This window comes from Emys orbicularis, chromosome 3 (assembly GCF_028017835.1).
Source record: "Emys orbicularis isolate rEmyOrb1 chromosome 3, rEmyOrb1.hap1, whole genome shotgun sequence".
Classification (NCBI taxonomy): Eukaryota; Metazoa; Chordata; order Testudines; family Emydidae; genus Emys; species Emys orbicularis.
The window spans coordinates 175,996,769-176,017,067 of record NC_088685.1 but is presented as its reverse complement, the minus strand read 5'-3'; the positions used below and the strand labels follow the sequence as shown (position 1 = coordinate 176,017,067).

General features: G+C 38.2%; 1 protein-coding gene across 2 annotated transcripts in view; it reads right to left on the bottom strand.

Moving 5' to 3' along the window:
- MTA3 (metastasis associated 1 family member 3) overlaps positions 1 to 20,299 on the bottom strand; it is a 150,937-nt gene that overhangs the window by 21,237 nt on the left and 109,401 nt on the right. For both annotated transcript variants that reach the window (XM_065400884.1, XM_065400885.1), the window contains 3 exons: positions 19,208 to 19,307; positions 12,119 to 12,307; positions 2,198 to 2,272 (listed from right to left, as the gene is read on the bottom strand). In XM_065400884.1, the coding sequence (XP_065256956.1) occupies positions 2,198 to 2,272; positions 12,119 to 12,307; positions 19,208 to 19,307 (364 nt within the window). The remainder of the gene's footprint in view (positions 1 to 2,197; positions 2,273 to 12,118; positions 12,308 to 19,207; positions 19,308 to 20,299) is intronic.

The following is a 20,299-nucleotide window of genomic DNA, read 5'->3' as shown; positions in this document are numbered from 1 at the left end:
ATGATGCATGACCCTGAAAGAAGACATCTTGACTATTAGATTCCAGGATGAGAGTGCAGGATTGGGAGTTAGAAGACATATCTTTTGACTAGTTAATTGAACAAATTGGATCTGGGTGTCATCAAGGGACCATAAAACCAGAACCCTATAATGCCATTTTTATACAATCACTTTTCAGAGTTAGAGCTGCACTTTTGAAACAGTGAATTGTGTAGAAGCACACACACTCAATAAATGGCACACTCTAATTGATATTTGTGGCAGGCAGGATCTGTTAACCAAATCCCAGTGAACTTCAGGAAAATTCTGCGACACAGCATCTTTCTCAAACACCGTAGAACAAATATTTCCATCCAAGTTTTCTAGCAATGGTAATCAATCACCTGACCAACCTAATAATGTTGATATGGATTCAATTTTCATTGTGATTCATCCTTACTTTAAAATATTTATTTTTAAGTAACTGTTTTCAATAGAAATAAATCCTCTGATGCACTCATTTTAGCTCCCAAACTTCTTATCGGTAACTGATTCCAGCAAAGCATCAAGTTTTATTTATACTTTCACCTTTCTGATCATTCCAGATCCCTCAATGCCCAGCTGATGACGAAGAAATTTGAAATGCTACACATCTGGCTTGCACATTTAATGACGAATGTCTGGGGTGACTTTTAGTTTTAGGCATATTTACAGCCTCAACTTCCCAACTGGCAAAACCTTTCCAAGATAAAAACTTGTGGGGCAAAGAAACAGATGAAAGGATGATAAATCTCAAACAATCTGAACATACATGCTGTAGTAGCACAGCAAATGATGACACACCTCCCTCCTCTAACTGCCATACACTAACAACTGGAAGATGCAGCCATACCATCAACAAACTAGAATTTAGGCTAGAGCTACAATCTCTCTAATACTCTGCAATGGATTTTGGTAATGCTGCACAGACCTATCTAATAACAACAACAGTTTTATTTTCAGCATCTGTATGCAATATCATTACTAATTTTAAGGGATTAAATTATGGATTTAAATAACTGAATTGTAAAATCACAAATCAAAAGAGAATATTTTATAATATTTTGGAGCAGCCAAACCAAAGAATACAGTATGTAAATACACAATGAGGCGAATCCTGCAGTAACCCTATATCCAACATCCCAATGCAGGTACACAAGGTAGGATAAAAAAAGCAGCATTAATATATTTCTGCTGCATAGTCAGCAAAGAATTCAGGCAGGAGGTCACCACATCCATTGTATGCCACTGAGCTCTTCATGGAATGTGAAGGACCAGGGGGCTTGCAGGGGGTGGCCAGTTCATCTGGTAAACAACACAGAACCACTGGGACGAAAACACAGAACCAAAGAAAGCCGCAGCCCACTCCCCCACCCCATGCTCCGGAGCAGAAGCCACAGCTCAGTAATGCAGAAAACTAAACATATTGAAGATTCCATCCTTCGGACCTGCAACCTGTCTAAGCAGTACAAAAGCTCTTTAATGCAAGCTCTGACTCGCTCAGAATTTGGCCTCATGTATATTCTTTGCTGTTATTTCTGTGCTGTAAAGACAAACCATGACTGAAAGACATGGCTTCAGTTTTGATACTAGAACTTACTTCCTTTCTCATCAACATATAAAAATCAAAACTACAAAACAACACCCATAACAACTGCTATGGAAGGCGAAATAATTGCGCTTCATGAGACTTGTTAGATGAACTAAAGCAGAGTACTGTAGATAGCCTTCTCCCTCCTCTTCAGTGTTGCCGTACATGACCTCACTCTGTAAAATGGCTCATTCAGCCATTTAAAATAAAAGTCTCAAAGGATAATGCATATTATCAAAAATTCAATCAGTTTAGAATTTTCTCTTTTTTAAAAAATGTACAATCACTCTACTCTGGGAACAAAGCACTTTATTTTAAACATGCAACTGTTTAACCCTGTTAAACACCTTTTAGACTGATAACTAAACCTGGGGAAATGAAACTGCAGCAAAACCAGATCAAACCAACTTAGGTATTTTAAACCCCCAATCTCAGAAATAATTTTAGAACAGGTCTTTTTAAAAAGGTAAAGGAATATGCAAGTGTCTAGAAAATACTATTTGTAAATAATTTTTGTACAAGTCCATTGTTTTAAGACTATTACAGAATATTACAGGTCCATTCATACTGAAATAGCCATACAATTACCTGTTGTACGTATCTGTCAGTAGTTTTCCACATGTAATAATATTCAATGATGCTAGTCAGCGACTTCCAAGGAAGCTGAAAAACATTTGGCATGAATTAAATAAAATCAAAGTGTGTCAGGAAATTTAAATATCCACATCTTATTTAGAAAAAGATGAAGCAAATGTTCTTTGTATGCTATAAAGATTTGGAATTAATGCAAACAAAAATGTTAAACAAAGTAAAACATATATGGGGATGGCTATTTTTAAACTACATGCCTAAACCATTGGTTCTATATGGACAATGCAGAATCCAGTGTAATACCACAGAGGCAGTACATTTCTCTCACTTTTTTATCCGACAGGTAGAGAATAACATAACAATTAGAACAAATCACCTTCACAGGACTGACTGAGAATCTCACAGGAACTTCACATGTGAAAATATACCAGCCAGAATATTAGCTCAATGCCAATATCACAGAGGTTGCCTGCCCCACTATTGGTAGTAATGCCAGTGCTAATGATAGGGGTGGGCTGTCATGCCATGACCTTCCCCAATTTCTGCCTGAAACCATGGCTGTGAAAAATGCGTCACGGACCATGAAATCTGGTCTCCCCTATGAAATCTGTTCTTTTGTGTACTTTTACCCTACAGTATACAGATTTCAAGGGGGAGACTAACGTTTCTCAAACTGCGGGTTCCAACCCAAAAGCAGATTGTGGGGGGTCGTAAGACTATTGTGGGGAGGTTGCAGTATTGCCACCTTTACTTCTGCGCTGCCTTCAGAGCTGGACAGCTGGAGAGTGGTGGATGCTGGTTGGCCACCCAGCACTGAAGGCAGCGCAGAAGTAAAGGTGGCAATACCATACCAGCAGCCACAGAAAGTCCTGCAGCCAGGAGAGATTCCTGGAAGTGGGTCTGAGCTGGCCCTGGGAGTGGCCCCTGCAGGGGAAGAAGTCCTGTCCCTCACCAGCCTGGCCAGGACCAGCAGCTGGAGCCCGGCGTATGGTAGGATCCCTCAGCCAGGGTGCCCAAAGTCCTGCCCCTCCATGGCTCCAGGCCCAACACTCCGGTGCTCGGGGGTTAAGGAGGCCTTGGGCTGGCTGTGGGTGGGTGGGAGGTGGAGGGTGTCCCAGCAATGCAAGGTTTATTTTCTTAAGTGTCCTTTGCCATTTTACAATGTTGGCATAAAGATTAAATCTCCCTTTAAAAACTGACTTGTGTATAAGAGGTTAAGTAAGAGGTTATAATACATAATCAAATCTTAGTACTGTTTCAATTCAACAGTAAGCATCAGATTGTAAAATTTTCATCTCCTACCTCTCCTAATTCCACTGCCCATTTTGACCGACAGTCTTCCAATGTTGGCCATATTTTTATACATACCAGATAATGAAACAAAGCATAAATTATTTTGCAATTAATATTTTGTGTGTGTGTATAAATACACATTTCTCTTTTCAACATTCTTCCAGCTTCTCTAGTAAATAAAAAAATAAAAGAAAATAAATTTAAAAAATGCTGTTTTGAGAGAACTCCAAGCAATCCAGGAAGGTGTACAGATTGACCTTAACGGACCAGCTCTGCTGAGCCACCATCCAGTACTTGGGTCCATACCTTCTTGAGACATTACTGACAGAATTTACACATATTAGATGATGCAGCCATCAGGCGATGGAGTCTCAGAGGGGTCCTACACCACAGTAGTCCCAAAGGGAGAGGGGAGATGCACTCACTCCAGTAAATGTTGATCAGCCCTATCTTCCTATTACTTTAGTCTAGCCAATCCTAGCTTCTCACTGTTATTCGTTCCCTGAGCATGGGCTCTGCTAGTTGCACCCATTTGTTGATACTGGTGGCATCCACATCAACAAAAAGTACATTTCCATAAACCTGACTAATAGTTTTCCATGATGTTGCAACACCAGTATGGACAGCCATTCAGAGCACCCCAGTGGGGAACTGGGTTCACAGGATAACATAGGAAGCCATACGTTTTCTACAGCTCTTATTCTCAACTGAGGAAGCCTGCCTGGCATGCTGAGTGTGAAAACCCTGTATTCCAATTGGCTACCCACATGCCCAACTGACAGGTGAAAAGGACTCACTATTTGTCCAGAAGAGTGTAACCACTTATGGAAAACAATTAGGGAGGCAAGATAAATGTGTTTTTCAGTGGCTGCGTCTGCCACAGAAGTTGTAAACAGCTACAGAACTGTATATTTTCATTACCAAATTTTATTATGCATTGATCTCAGGAAAGAAAAATTACCATCTGCAAACAGATGTGTGATGTTTACGTAAGAGGTAGATTGGCAGTGAGGCAGCAATGACACAAGGACATGCAGAGCTGATCTGCGATTTCACCAGCTGCCACAGGGTAAAGATAGAACCCTTGTTAAGCTTGAAAACGCTAAATTTGATTTTTAAATATTTAACTTGGAAATGTACATGCATTTTTAAACCTCAAGTCACAGGTCCATACTGTTAATGATTTAGAACCTTTACATTCTTTTTTTAAACAGCTTTTATTTTCACCCAGCAAGACATTTGAGAAGCAAGAGTTATAAATCTCTGGAAAAAAAATAGGGTTTACAATGAAAATGACAACAGACCCTTAAATTATAACAGCACTAGGGAAATCACCACAACGAGTGTCTTAACTCTCGGACCAGGGAAATAGTCATCTTTTGGGGAACACAAGGCTCTGTTCTCTTTCCATTGTACTATCTTGAGGTATGAAGAAATTCAAATGTACATTCAATCCAGTACATTTATGTTCATTATAAGTTAAAGGTTCTCAGGAAAACAGGAGAACATCAAGAAATGAGGTCTTGATGAGAAATTGATGAGAAAATAGCAGCCTGACAAATTACTATTCAAAGCCTATATTGGAATGTTATAAAAGTATCAGGAAAATAAAAATTAAATAGTATTCAATTGAGATTTCATGGTCTGTTAAAAAGGTAAGGCAAATTCCTTTACTCTAATTAATTATCCGTTATGAACTTGCTTACTAATATTAGTTCTTGTACACTTTGAATATGTCAAGCACTATGCAATGCTAATTATTACTAACTACTGAACAGTAAATAAGGTTGCAAAATGCATTGCCTCTAAAGAGCCACACAGTATAAGAGTGGCAATTGCAGCTGCCAAGTGATGCAAATCCAGAACTATTCTGAAAGCAGTATACCTTCAAGATGTAATGACTCAAGTGGTCATTACAGCCTTGGCTACACTGGCGCTGTACAGCACTGCAACTTGCTGCGCTTAGGGGTGTGAAAACGCCCCCCCCCCCCGAGCGCAGCGCTGTAAAGCGCCAGTGTAATCAGAGCCTGCAGCGCTGCACACTCGCTCGCAGCGCTGCAAGCTACTCCCCTCGGAGAGGTGGAGTACATACAGCGCTGCGAGAGCTCTCTCGCAGCGCTGGCGGCACGACTACACTTGCGCTTCACAGCGCTGCCGCGGCAGCGCTGTGAATTCCTGAGTGTAGCCAAGGCCTACGTTAATTATGATGCTTTTTGAGTGTCACAACCAATCACTTTTTGTCACATCAGGTAATCAAGAATTACCTATACCATATGATCAGCATGTCTAAGATGACTTCTTAGAACAGAGCTCCAGCTTTTCCTTTGATATTAATGTACCTTTATTACATCACCTTTGACTCAAAATATATAAGCACACAGGGATTCTTAGCCACAGTTCATCAGATAAGTATTACAACCTCTACCCCGATAAAACGCTGTCCTCGGGAGCCAAAAAATCTTACCGCGTTATAGGTGAAACCACATTATATCGAACTTGCTTTGATCCACCGGAGTGCGCAGCCCCGACCCCCCAGAGCGCTGCTTTACCACGTTATATCCGAATTCGTGTTATATCGGGTCGCATTATATCGGGGTAGAGGTGTACTTTATTTAACATTAAGGATTAAGTCTTGCAACAGATTCTTTTAGAAGAGGACGTCTTTATTTCTAACTCGAGTTTTGTTTGTTTGTTTTTTAAAAAGATCTCTCTCCCTTTTTTAAGATTATACTGTTAAAAAAACAGCAAGTCTGACTACACAAAACTATTTCAGGGAGTGGCTGGTAGGGGTTTGCAGGATGCAGCTATGTGAAAAACCTTACCCAGAGTCCATAAACTTTAAGAACAGGGAATGATGTTCATGAACACATCAAGCTTGAGACTGAGTGGGTTCAAGGTTTGATGGAAACATTTAGCACTTCTAAAACTTACTAGTGTAAACATTTTTGTCTACAGTTTTCATTGCTTACCTCTAGCTCTCCTGTGGTTAATAGGTATTTAAGGAATTTTTCTAGTAAGCCTATTAATTTACACTACAAAAGCTGTCCAGGAAATAAGTACAGTTTATACTATTTTTATATATTTTTCTTATTTTTAACTTCTGAAGATAGTGTATATGAATAACTTTGGAAAAACTTATGAAATCAGTTCCTATATCTTCATATAAAAACAAAAGTCAGAGCCCACTGAGTGTCAGAAGCCTTTAAATGACTGAAAGCCTGGAAATATTAGGTGTTAAACATAATTCTCATTATAAATCTAACTGACTAATGCTACACGAATAGCTACGTGAAAGATGTGCTCTTCTAAGGATACTCTGAGGTGACAGGCTGCTTTTCTAAAAGTAGAGAACGTGACTGAGGGTAGGAGGCAATCCCACTCTGACTTCAGAACATATAACTGATCTGTGCTCCTGCCAGGTTTTATTCTCTGAGTCAGTATTAATATGCCTTCAGCTGAGCCCAACAATGATTTTCATTCTCTATTTAGCCTCATTTAAACAAGAACAATGTCTCTTTTGCCTTTTTTCATTCTTTGGTCCCTCTGAAGCATTTTTAAAAGTTTTCAGTAGGCTGTTTTAAATTTCCAGCATTTTGTGCATTATGGATCAGAAGTGATATCTGCAATGTTCTAATGCATTAATGGGACTGGTCAATTATCTGGGTAAAAACAGAATTTAACTAATGTAACGCCATATAATTAGACTTGGAAGGATTAGATTTTAATGGTAAATGATGGTAAAAACTGATTTCACTGTACACCACAGAAACTGACTAAAAATTATTTTCATCGATGATGATCAAAACTTACAGATAGATAAAGTAAGAAAAATGCTTCTTGAGAACTTATCAGCGTTTGATTTAAGGATATATCCTTTGTATATTTTGACATGTGATGTTGACAATTTGTGTTTTAACTTTTTGAATCTCAATGTCTACTGCCATAGAATAATTATTGTCTGACCCATAATTTCCCGCAACTGTGAAAATATAAATTAATAAAAGTAAAAAGATGCTTACAAATAAACAGAGATATTATATGTCAAAATAATAAAAATTAAAAATCAAATTCTGCCAAGCCTAAATGAACATAGAGAATAAAAGAATAATGTAGGAAACCCTAACAATAAAGTTTACATTTATTTGGCCACAGTTTACATTAAGGTTCTATTTATAAAGGGTTAATACATGTTAATAGATGTTTTAGCTATGAGTAGTAGCGTCACAGATGGTTGGTAAGCACATCCGGAGGTGTTATAGACTGTAATATAGACTATTGAGCTGAACTCTATAACAACTGAGGAACCATGTATTAACACATCTATTAACCATTTATTAACTCTTTAGAAATGGAAACTTAATACAAAGTGTAACAACGTATTTTTCATTGCCAGTATCACAATAATTTTCTTAAATGTAATTAATTTTAACTTATTAACAGAACTGCTTCTTATATAATGTAATTTTCTGCAGGAGTACGAGCTGAATCCAGTGGACATTTTCTTCCTTGAGAACATCAAAAATCATGTAGCAACACATTCACATCTGTTCAAAAGGCAGCTCTTCAGAGACACAATATCCTTTTCTTCTTGTCAATAGTCACTTATATTTATTTTAGAACTGTGAAAGTGACCTGACAACACTGAAGTCTTCTTTCCATGTACAGCAGTGGAAGTGGAAGTACAAGCTTCCTCACACCACCCCACATGCCTGTTTTGGAGGGGCTTCAAGCAGAGCTGGACAAATAATTGATTTTTCGGTTTGGTGGCCAAACCAGAAAAAAAGTTGTGTTTGGGTGAGAAATACATTTTATTTGACACAAAATTAAACATTTCATTTTTGGGTGTTTTTTATCTTCCTTCCTTCCCCATCACTTTTTTTTTTTAAGGGAAAGCTAAATTTCTAAATGAAATGTCATTTCAAAACAAAGAGTCAAAAATGTTTCAGCTTTTTGGGAATTTCCCCCCCCCCCTTATTTTTTCCCAGTCAAAAATACTTGCCAAATTCAACCTGAATTCACAAACAGTTTTGGGCTAATAAGCTATTTGAAAAAAATTGCCCAGATCTAACTCAAACATCATGTACACTTAATACTTGGTCTCCTTGAAGAGACTGCTAATAAAGGTGCTAGTTGGTAAAAAATATGATGGGGGAGCAAAGAACTGAATGAACTGAGATCTCATAACAGAGACTTAAGGACAGTGAAACCTGCATGGACAAAGGCAGCTTATTCATATGCTTCAGTTATAACTAAATTATAGGGCTGTCAAGCGATTAAAAACATTAATCGCGATTAATCGTACTATTTTACAATAATAGAATACCATTTATTTAATTATTGGATGTTTTCTACATTTTCAAATATATTGATTTCAATTACAACACAGAATACAAAGTGTACAGTGCTCACCTATATATTTATTTTTGATTGCAAGTATTTGCACTGTAAAAAAACCAAAAGAAATAGTATTTTTCAGTTCATCTAATACAGTAACTCCTCACTTAACGTTGTAGTTATGTTCCTGAAAAATGCAACTTTAAGCGAAACCATGTTAAATGAATCCAATTTCCCCATAAGAATTAATGTAAATGAAGGGGTTAGGTTCCAGGGAATTTTTTTTCACCAGACAGAAGACTATATATATATATACACACACATATACACACACACACACACACACATACACATACACAGTATAAGTTTTAAACAAACAATTTAATACTGGTACACAATGATGATGATTGTGAAGCTTGGTTGAGGTGGAGGAGTCAGAGGGTGGGATATTTTCCAGGGAATGTCTTACTGCTAAATGATGAACTAGCAATTGGCTGAGCCCTCAAGGGTTAACTGTCACAGTCTACAAGGCAGCAGGAATGGAGGGAGGGGAGAGAGCATCGCAGACAGAGACAGAAACACACACTGTGTGTGTGTGTGAGAGAGAGATGCGCATTTCCACTTTAAGTACACTGCCTTGTTAATTAGATCAGCTTGATGAGACCACAGCCGCTGCTGCCTGGAAGCTCCCTCTGTCATGTGTCCCCCCTGCTCTATGGAAGATGGGGTAAGTGGGGTGCAGGAGCAGGGGGGAGGGGGACACCCTGACATTAGCCCCCCTTTTTCTCCCCTCCCCGCGCACAGCAAGCAGGAATCTCTGGGAGCTGCTCCAAGGTAGAGGGCAGGAGCAGCACATGGCAGTGGAGGGAGGGACAGCTGCAACTGATAGCCTGCTGGGCAGCTGCTGCACACCGAACTTAGGAGAGCGGGGAGCTGATAGGGGGAGCTAATAGGGGGGCTGCCAGTTCACCCTGGTTCCAAGCCCCCACCAGCTAGCTCCAACGGGCTGCTCTTCCTGCAAGCAGTGGACAAAGCAGGTGGCTGCCAAAGGACGTTAGAAGGGAGCATTGCACAACTTTAAACGAGCATGTTCCCTAATTGATCAGCAACGTAACAACGAAACAAGTTAACCGGGACAACTTTAAGTGAGGAGTTACTGTATAAGTACTGTAGTGCAATCTCTTTATCATGAAAGTTGAACTTACAAATATAGAATTATGTACAAAAAATAACTGCATTCAAAAATAAAACAATGTAAAATTTAAGAGCCTGCAAGTCCACTCAGTCCTACTTCTTGTTCAGACAATCGCTCAGACAAACAAGTTTGTTTTTACATTTGCAGGAGATAATGCTGCCCGCTTCTTGTTTACAATGTCACCTGAAAGTGAGAACAGGCATTTGCGTGGCACTTTTGTAGCTGGTGTCACAAGATATTTACATGCCAGATGCGCTAAAGATTAATATGTCCCTTCATGCTTCATCCACCATTCCAGGGGACATGCTTCTATGCTGATGACGGGATCTGCTCGATAACAATCCAAAGCAGTGCGGACTGATGCATGTTCATTTTATTTATCTGAGTCAGATGCCACCAGCAGAAGATTAATTTTCTTTTTTGGTGGTTCGGGTACTATAGTTTCCGCATCTGAGTGTTGCTCTTTTAAGACTTCTGAAAGCATGCTCCATACCTCATCCCTCTCAGATTTTGGAAGCCGCTTCAGATTCTTAAATCTTGGGTCGAGTGCTGTAGCTATCTTTAGAAATCTCACATTGGTACCTACTTTGTGTTTTGTCAAATCGCCAGTGAAAGTGTTTTTTAAATGAATAATATATGCTGAGTCATCATCCGAGACTGCTATAACATGAAATATATGGCAGAATATGAGTAAAACAGAGCAGGGAACATACAATTCTCCCCCAAACAGTTCAGTCACAAATTTAATTAATGCATTATTTTTTTAACGAGTGTCATCAGCATGGAAGCATGTCCTCTGGAATGGTGGCTGAAGCATGAAGGAGCATATGAATGTTTAGCATATCTGGCACATAAATACCTTGCAGTGCCAGCTACGAAAGTGCCATGCAAATGCCTGTTCTCACTTTCTCGTGACATTGTAAATAAGAAGAGGGCAGGATTATTTCCTGTAAATGTATACAAACTTGTTTGTCTTAGCAACTGGCTGAACAAGAAGTAGGACTGAGTGGACTTGTAGGCTCTGAAGTTTTACATTGTTTTTTTTTAAGTGCAGTTATGTAACAAAAAAAAATCTACATTTGTAAGTTGCACTTTCATGACAATGAGATTGCACTACAGTACTTGTATGAGGTGAACTGAAAAACATTATTTCTTTTGTTTATCATTTTTACAATGCAAAAATTTTTAATAAAAATAATATACTCTGATATGAATTACAACACAGATTACAATATATATGAAAATGTAGAAAAACATCCAAAATATTTAATAAAATTCAATTGGTATTCTATTGTTTTACAGTGTGATTAAAACTGCGATTAATCGCAATAAAGTTTTTTAATTGCGATTAATTTTTTTTTAGTTAATCGCATGAGTTAACTGCGATTAGTCAACAGCCCTACTAAATTCCTTTGTTTTGCATGTATCTTAACCTTTTCGCAGCCACAATCCAACATGACTAACCTGTGGTAGATGAGGGTCTACCCCCCCCCCGCCCTCCTCCCCCCTCAAAAAAAGGAAAGAGTTGCAAGCAAATTACCAATCACTCAGGCAGTCAGTGACTGGTATCAACTCCATCCCATTACACTGCATTAGGACACAGCAAATGAAAGCTTTGCTGTCCAAAACTGCAATACTTCAGAAGCAGACATAGTAGAGTTGGGAGTGATGAGTGTTTCCTTCACCCTTCACAAGTACCAAATGCCTCATGTAACATAATGGCTTAATATGGAGCATTTCTAAAAGCTGAGTAAGGATTTCCCTCACTGCTAAACATGGAAGGAAAGACTGGGATTTTCAACGCACTTAGGGGATTTAGGACTGCCACTGAATTTCAATGGAATCTGGGCACCCAACTTTCTTACAGGAGCCTGAGAAAATCCCAGTCAAAATACATTAGAATTTAGCTTTCCAAGATATGTCACTAAACAAGAAAATACTATTTTTTTATCCTGACAATATATTTATCCATTTGGCAGTACAAAAGCACCTCCTTCTTAAGCTAATCATCCAGATCAATGGAAAACAATTACAACTCTCACAGCCAAAACACATTTAAACATGGGAAGATAAAAGTGCATTAGTTCTGTACTTACAAAGTCTTGTCGTATGTCATTGAAGTCTTTACCATATTTTTCCAAAGCCTCTTCAAATAAACTAGCTTCCGAAGCTGACCATTCTTCCATTTCATCTCTGCATAGAACTGGTCCTCCAAGTGGTACCAGAACACTAATGGCACTGCTCAAATCATAGCTGTGCTTATGTAATGTATCCATTGCATGGAACTAAGAAGAAAGAAAGAAAAATAATTAAATTGGTGAATTAAAGAATTGTCAACCAGGATCACAACTAATAAAAGTATTATATTCTATATGCTGGGAAACATGCCTTAACTTATAATAAATTTAGAGTTTATCCTGTTAAGTGTTGTCTGACAGAAGAATATCTGCACTGTGCTTGATATGGGCAAGGAAATGCTATAATATTTGTTAAAAGCTACAGTATTTAATAAATTGCCTATAAATTAGCACACATTCTTCAACAGTTCCACTGAGGATCTGACAATTTTGTTTTCAGTGACCAAAGATTATATATAATGCTAAACCAGAGATGCAAACTTCTCCTTGCCCAACAGTCTCATTTTTTTTGGACAGGTGAGGAAATGATCATTAGTTTTTTTCATTATCACCATCATAGTGAAGTGTATGAGAAGATTTTGTCTCTGGTATCTGACACTGTTAATGAAAAATTATGCAGGGTTGCACTAAACATTGTGAGGGCTTTTGTTAGTAAAAAGAAGAATACGGAGGCAACTGAATAGATAACTGCAATCTTCACTCAGATGGTCTCAAAAAATTGTTGTATCATGACATCACTAATAAGTGATGAGGAAGATGAGTAAAGAAATAAACAAATGCGTCACAGATCCTCTTCACAGAACGTGTGCAATCAATAGTCTTTCTGACTCAGAGTCCCATATACACACGATCTCCAGGACCTTAAACCATTGCTGCGGAGGCAGCTGTACAGGTGCTGAAGGAGTAAAGACTCACTCTGAAAACCACAGCTGCTATTTCTTAGGACAAACTTGCCAGGCAGAACCTAAAGAAGGAATGAAGGGGCCAGATTTATTAAAATAAAAGTGTAGAAGAATATTCTCTCTTTCAAGAGAAAAGACTGCTAAATATGAACACAGCAGAGCAGCATTAGTTCTGTAGTAGCTTCTAAGGACCACACTGCAGCCATCATGGACCTCATCACTTAAACTGGTAGTCATCTCAGGGAATGCACCAGTGAGAAGCAGAACGGACTGGTGTGCTTACATGCTGATGCGAATTTGTAAAAACCCAAAGGTTTTAATGCAAAAGTCATTGTTTGGACCTCACTGCTATCAAGGAGGGAGGTTGAAATGAATAGCTTTTTTCATCTTCTTCTATGTAACCTCAAAGCTTATCTCCATGGAAGTTTCCATAACAGGCTGGAATGAATTGGTTGGATTTTAAATCGGCAACAATTCTGAAAACAATAAAGATCATTGACTATTTAAACTATTTTCAGTTATTTATCTACATCAAACAAGATTCAGTTTGTGCACATTTTTTCAAAACATTTTTAATTTTTTTGTAAAGGTTCTTAGCTGAAAGTGAGATGTATGCTTATCAATTGCCCTGCCCATCTTCCCCTCACAAATGCTTCTTTCTAGACAACTCTGTATTAGAACTGGTATAATTCTTAGCTTACAACTGAAGGATGACATCTTTAGGCAGCAATGTGATCTAGTGGGTAGGGCACTGAATTGGGACACAGACGGCTTAGGTTCTATTCCCAGCTGTGCCACTGGCCTGCTATCTGACCTTGAGTGAGTAATTTGACCTCTTTGTGCCTCAGTTTACCCTCCTATAAGTACAGCACTTACTACAATGGGACACCATTCTCAGCTGAGGCTTCCAAGTGCTACTGCAATATAAATACCACGAATACTTTGCTATTTCTTATGAACAGTAGAGATCTTTCCCGGACTTTCAGTATGCTTTGGGAAGAGGCCTCTTCAAGTACTACTGGTGGCAGGATCTCCTTGATTAATTTAACCTGCAAAAAGCAATGCGTTCCTTTGATTCACTTTCTTCTACAGTGTAGTTTATTATTTAGCGCTGAACTTACATTCGCCCTGACTACAAATTGCCTTGAGAAGTCACTGTAATGGATAAAATTAGTATCGTGCTATCTTAAGACACATAGTAATCCGATCAGTCAAAGCAAAGAATTTTGGAGTTAAACTACTGCCTTATTACTTATTCATCCTGACAAAGAATAAAACAAGCAACCTGAAAGATTGAAACTAACAGCATATGTAATGCTGTGGAAGGCTGATCTACCTGTTCAGATTTAAATTTCAACACTCGTGGAAAGCACAGATTGCACTTCTGCCAAGCAGCTGCTCAATCAGAATCCATCTCACTGATGAGTGACAACTGAGTGAGCAAATGGTAGTCTTGATCTTGTTCTTTTAATGTTAATTTTCAGGAAAAGGTTTGGTCATCTTTAGCTACCTAACCACTGATTTGTCTGTTGTATTTATATATCGGTTACAAAGGTACTTTGAAGCAACTGAAGAAATAACTGCATTCTTCACTCAGCTGCTCTGAAGCAATTACTGGACGCTGAGGCAAGCTCCACGAGTAATGCCTTTGCTTTTTTCCCTATAGTCCCACCCCCTGCTCAAGTAGACTCCTATATTATGGTAGGTGGGTGGGGTTAGCAAGGGCAGAAGCAGCCTGAAAAGGCTGCAGTAGGCCTAAGACCACCAAAAGAGGGGAAAGATCACATCTGTTTTCGTCTGCTTTCTCCAAGGATCTGAGCAGTCTGGGGACCAGAGGGAGAAACACCCAAGCTGGGATTCACCATAGATGAAGGCCAATCAGATGGAAAGAAGAATTTGGGACCTCCCCCAGATAGGAACCTCAGGTCTGGGGGGCAAAGGGGGAACACCTCTCTCCAGGAAGATGGTGATACTATTAAATTACAGCTGGAAGATACGATCTTAAAAGTCTTAGGGCCTGATATGCTCCAGCCCCCAGCTCACAAAATGAGATGCTTCACATGTAAAATTCAAGGGCAGTAACTCTCTTTATTCTTTGTTACTTTCAAGAAACATCTTAGAATATATTTTGTCTTCTGATTTACTAAAGTAACACGGATGCTTTGGAGATAATTCCACCATCAGAAGCCAGCAGAGCAGTTCTGTCTACCTAGCTTAGGGTTCACTAAAATGCCTATCTCCACCTAGCTAAAGCACTGTACAAGAGTTATCAGGCAGGGGGAAAAACCAACAAAAAAGCCTTTTGGGTTTCCCATCTTCTTCCTCAAGGCTTTTACTCCTCAGATTGCAATATTTACAACCGAAAAAACAAAATTAACTGGTCTCTCTCTCAGCCACACATCTCAAGCCTGCAGTGACAGGGTGTGTAATCCCCCTGGCTCTAAGGCATCCTCCCCTTCCAGCATCCTAGCTGTTAACCGTATAGTTTCCTGTCTTCTAGAAGTGGAGTCTAATCAATCTGCAGTTTCCAGCCTTGCCTCTTTACTATCCCCTGTGCGTCTAGATGGGGAAGCATGAAGATAACCCTGACCTGCCCATCACCTGGTAGGACCTCTGCACCTTGTCCAATCACTCACAATCCACCCAAAGTTATAACCCTTGCTCTTGTTTACAGAAATCTTCTTTAAATCACTGCCTAGCGACACAACCAATTAGGAATACAGCAAACACATGGGAGCTTAAGGCACTGCTATATCACCGTTAATTAAACTTGAGGTGCAGTGACTAACTGCTATTAAGAACACATTCAGTGCAATGTACAAAGGATTATATACTCACATCACATCACTTCCAAGTGATAATGAAATACACCACAACCTTTGCTAATGAATGTATCAACTTTAAGTGCTGCTCAAAACATGTTCACCAATTAACAATGGAATGTGACAGAAATGATATTATGAGGAGGAATGTGTCTTTTCCTAACTTAGGAGGGGAAAAAGCATGTGCACTGACAAGGAGAAAAGGAGAAGGATTTAAAAATGTTAAGAGAGCAGACAGTGAAAACGAACAAATAATATCGTAGCTCCTCTGGTGTCTTATTATAAGACACATCTTATATTATGTGTAATGGAAGTTAATGGATCATTCCTAAGGCACAAACTTTTATACCACCACTTGAACACTAAATCTATCCATTTAGTGGCATGATTGCAATATGTACTTTTAAACTATAAACAGAATTATTGTAGGGAACAATTTACAGCATTAACCACTGAACTGTACAGTAAGACAGATCTACATTCTGTGGGACTTACAGAAAATTCTCAATCCAATAAAATGTTAAAGAAAAAAAATTAATAAAATGAGTAGAAACACCAAACTAGTAAACTATTCCATAGGAAAATATAGTGTAAATAATATAAAGTGAATGGAATATGTCACTGAAGTAACTTCAGAAAGTGTGAAACAAAAAGATAAGACAGTATCTTTAAGAGCTATTTACAGCATAAGTATTACTCAAGATATTAAATTATATCTTAGAACACTACAATTTCCTTTACTATGTTACAGTAGTCTAGACTACGATAATTTCCTTTTTAATTGATCATAATATCTGAGAACTGAGTATGGTGAAACATTTTTCCAATTACAACCAATACACTTGATCTAAATCAAGTATTTACAATAATGAACCCCTCACTAGTGACTCTGGGATATAATGTTACCTTATTTTAGCCAAATAACTAGAATTGCTGTCTCAGTACACTTTCATTATATTGTTATTTATGCTACTGTCCCCGATCCCCTCAAGCAGTATGCACATACAGGGGCATGTAGCATTGTAGTAGTAGCTGTGTCTATACAGTAAGTTTTTTGAATATTATATTTAAGATACAGACTCTTATAGGATTGTTAGTATGTGGGATTTCCTAAGTAAAATGTTTACCGGTGGAATAAAATGCTTCCAAATTTCATTTGTGTTTGGTTTTGATGTCTATTAGAATACCACATAAGTATAAGGTATACAAGAAAGGACAATATGATCAGTAGTGTATTATTTTTATAAAGTTCAATTAGCTTCTAGTACAGTATAAATGAAATTACTATTACTTGACAGATTTCATAACTGTGAGTCTTCTTTTGCATGTTTTCGAGTGTACGTTATCCACTATCCAGTTCAAGTTCTCACATTTACCAGACTATATATTTAATAACATACTGTTGGATTTTACGATGATATACTATGGGGCAAAGCCAGTCCCTTGACCTCCATGACTGCACTGGTCCAATGCAATTCACTACCCAAGAGGTGGGAGGACTGAATTTCAGGGAGCTACAGGGAGCGCAAAGGAGAGAAATGGGGTGAAGTCGATAAGTCACAGTTAATATGAAATAAGAAAATGTATGAGAAAAACAGTCAGATCACAAACAGAGATTAAGAAAATATGAAGTGACAACCAAATTTGAAAGGAAATGCAAGGGAAAGTGCTTTAAGAACAATCATGTATTCCAGTTGAGCAGGTAGGTGATCTATGCTGGTGGGAGTTACTCATTGGGAACATTAGAGATGAGAACTAAAAAACAAATACAAAAAAACTTTGTGGCGTTAAAATATTTCCATTAATACAACATGGCTGAAATCAATAAATTTGCAACACGTGTTGAATTGAGCCATGTTGTATTAATGAAAATATTTATTTGTAATGTCCCTCCATTGAAATGTTCATGTTATCAAAGCCAATTTATTAAACATCCCTTTAAAAAGTAGCTGTTTTGTCTTTTATCTAGACAAGAAGATAGAAAAGAACTGGCTGTCAAAATAGTCAAACACACTATTAGTATGGCTTAGTACATATACAGTGCTTTTCATCTGCAAAGCATTATACAAGCATTAACGAATTAATCCTCACAACACACCTCTGTGCTGTGTAGGTTAAGAAGTCTTACTTTACTAGCAAAATAGGAAGAAAAATCATGTAAAGGGCAATGGTATAGAACAGCAAGACTTACGGCTGATGGCTCCACCTCCACAATGTATCATCTCTGAAAGCTTCTCTCCTTACCGTAGTCAACAGGAATAATTTAAAGGTACTTTTATAATATGTGTGCATGTATGTGATGAGTATATCTATCTACTTACATATATATATATATAAACAAACATCCATATAGCTAAATAGATTTCCTTTTCCAAAGTTCTCCCAATTAGAGCATTTAAATTGATCCATCACTTCCATGCCCACTTCTTATAATATTTGGGGAAATGAGGACACCTGGAGAGGTAGCTTGGAGCTGTTTTCCACTGTCTCAAAACGTGTGAGGCTCTGGAGACAGCAGGAAAGGGGTGCGTACTGGAATGGTGCTAGAGAATGATGGATTATGGAGTCTGGGGACAAAAGGCACTGAGGGTCATAGAGGAGGAGTAGGAACTGGCAAAAAGCATGCTGGGTAGGGCTCTAAATGAGATGGGATAATAATGAGTGCCTAAAGCATGCCGTAGCTGTTCATAGCCATAATTTTTATTTTTTAAGGGAGTCGATATTTTGGAAATATAATGTTTTGGGGGCTACACAGACTCTATTGAAACACACATTCAACCTTAACCTTTTTAAACAAAAATGTAATAATAGTATCAAGCGAAACACTCACCTCAATTATTTTTCTGAAAGCAAGAGGCAATGTGGTAAAAAAAGCAATCTCTCTTTATGTCACAAGGGTTTTGGTGAGCTAATTAGCCTAAAGCTGTTTTTTCTCTCTCACTGCTTTTGGTTTGTACAAGGTGATAAAAACACACAGCTTGATTTTTACCGATTCTCATTCATATTTATCAGACACAAACACTGATATGATTTTTAAAAGTAACTGGATAGTTCAAAATCTACAAATAACAAATGTGGTAAGAATGTACTTTTAGGGTCTGATCCTGCTCCCACTGAAGCCAGTCGGCACTGTACTACTAACTTCAGTGTGAGGAACAGCAGGGTCTTAATTATGTACAGTATCTGCATGAGTTTACTACTTACTATATCAGATATCTTGTGACCACTTATCTGCTGGAAAGCAGACCTGAAGCACTATGGTTTGCTGAATTCCTACCATCTGCAAAACAGTACAATTATAGCATTTTTAGCAAACCTCTTACCAGTGTGATGTCTCGGGAAGCAGCAGCTGCACTCATGTGTAAACTAGGTTGCCTGACAGAACTACTACAGTCCAAAGCTCGAGCAAATGTACCAACCGCACTGGGGGAGGAAAAAGAAAAAAGATGGATAAATTAAATTCACACATTTATTTATTATCTTATTAAAAGATGATTTATCAGGACATAAATTAATCACTTGCGAAATAAAAGGCATACTGTAGCGCTGAGATTACAATTTTAAACATTTTCCCGACCTTTAATAATGAAAGACAGCAAAGTCATGATTTCTGTTTCAAACAAGTTTCTAAGTAGATTTCTGTTTCTAAGTAGATTTCTGTTTCAAACAATAGTGTACTAAGTACAAAAACAATTCACCATCTTAATAGTATGAGAACTAAAGATAATCTTATTTAAGGGCAATCAGACAAAATCCACAACTGTTCCAATGTGCTGATTTCCTCATTACTGTCAACTCAAGGGCCCTGGTTAGATTGGATTTTTTTAATTACTTTTTTTTTTTTAATCAAACTCTAAACAGTGCTAGACAAGTAAGCAAATATCACAGGATGAAATGTCACAGTGCTACTCAGATGGTTTTACAGTCATCTCACAGGTAAAATGCAAAAGGAAATTAACATTTCATCCACTTTAGTAATATGTGCTTAATGCTTCCATTAGATAGGCAACAAGGGGCCATCAGCTTGCAGCCACCTAAAATCTATATTTTCCACCCAAGATTTTAGGTAATAAGCTGAATGCCCCTCTTAGCCTGGCTAATGGAAGCTTTCAGCATTGTTCACATGGACAGAATTTAAGCATGTCTGACAGTGCACGACAGGGTAAAGGTAAGTGCATGTGATATTCCAGAAGAAATCCTTAGCACAAGGGTCAAGGACTGGTTATATCACAATACAACGGGGTATGGGGCATCAATGAAAGAGGGCAGGGTTAAGGTTGCAGGCCAGGGCTGGCGTGTACTTTAACTCTGTATTTTCTGTTTTTACAGATTTAAGTATAATACATTTGACGCACCGACAGAGTATGAGGCTCTTATTCTGCATTAACGGCGCTGAGCACTAAATTCCCCTTGTT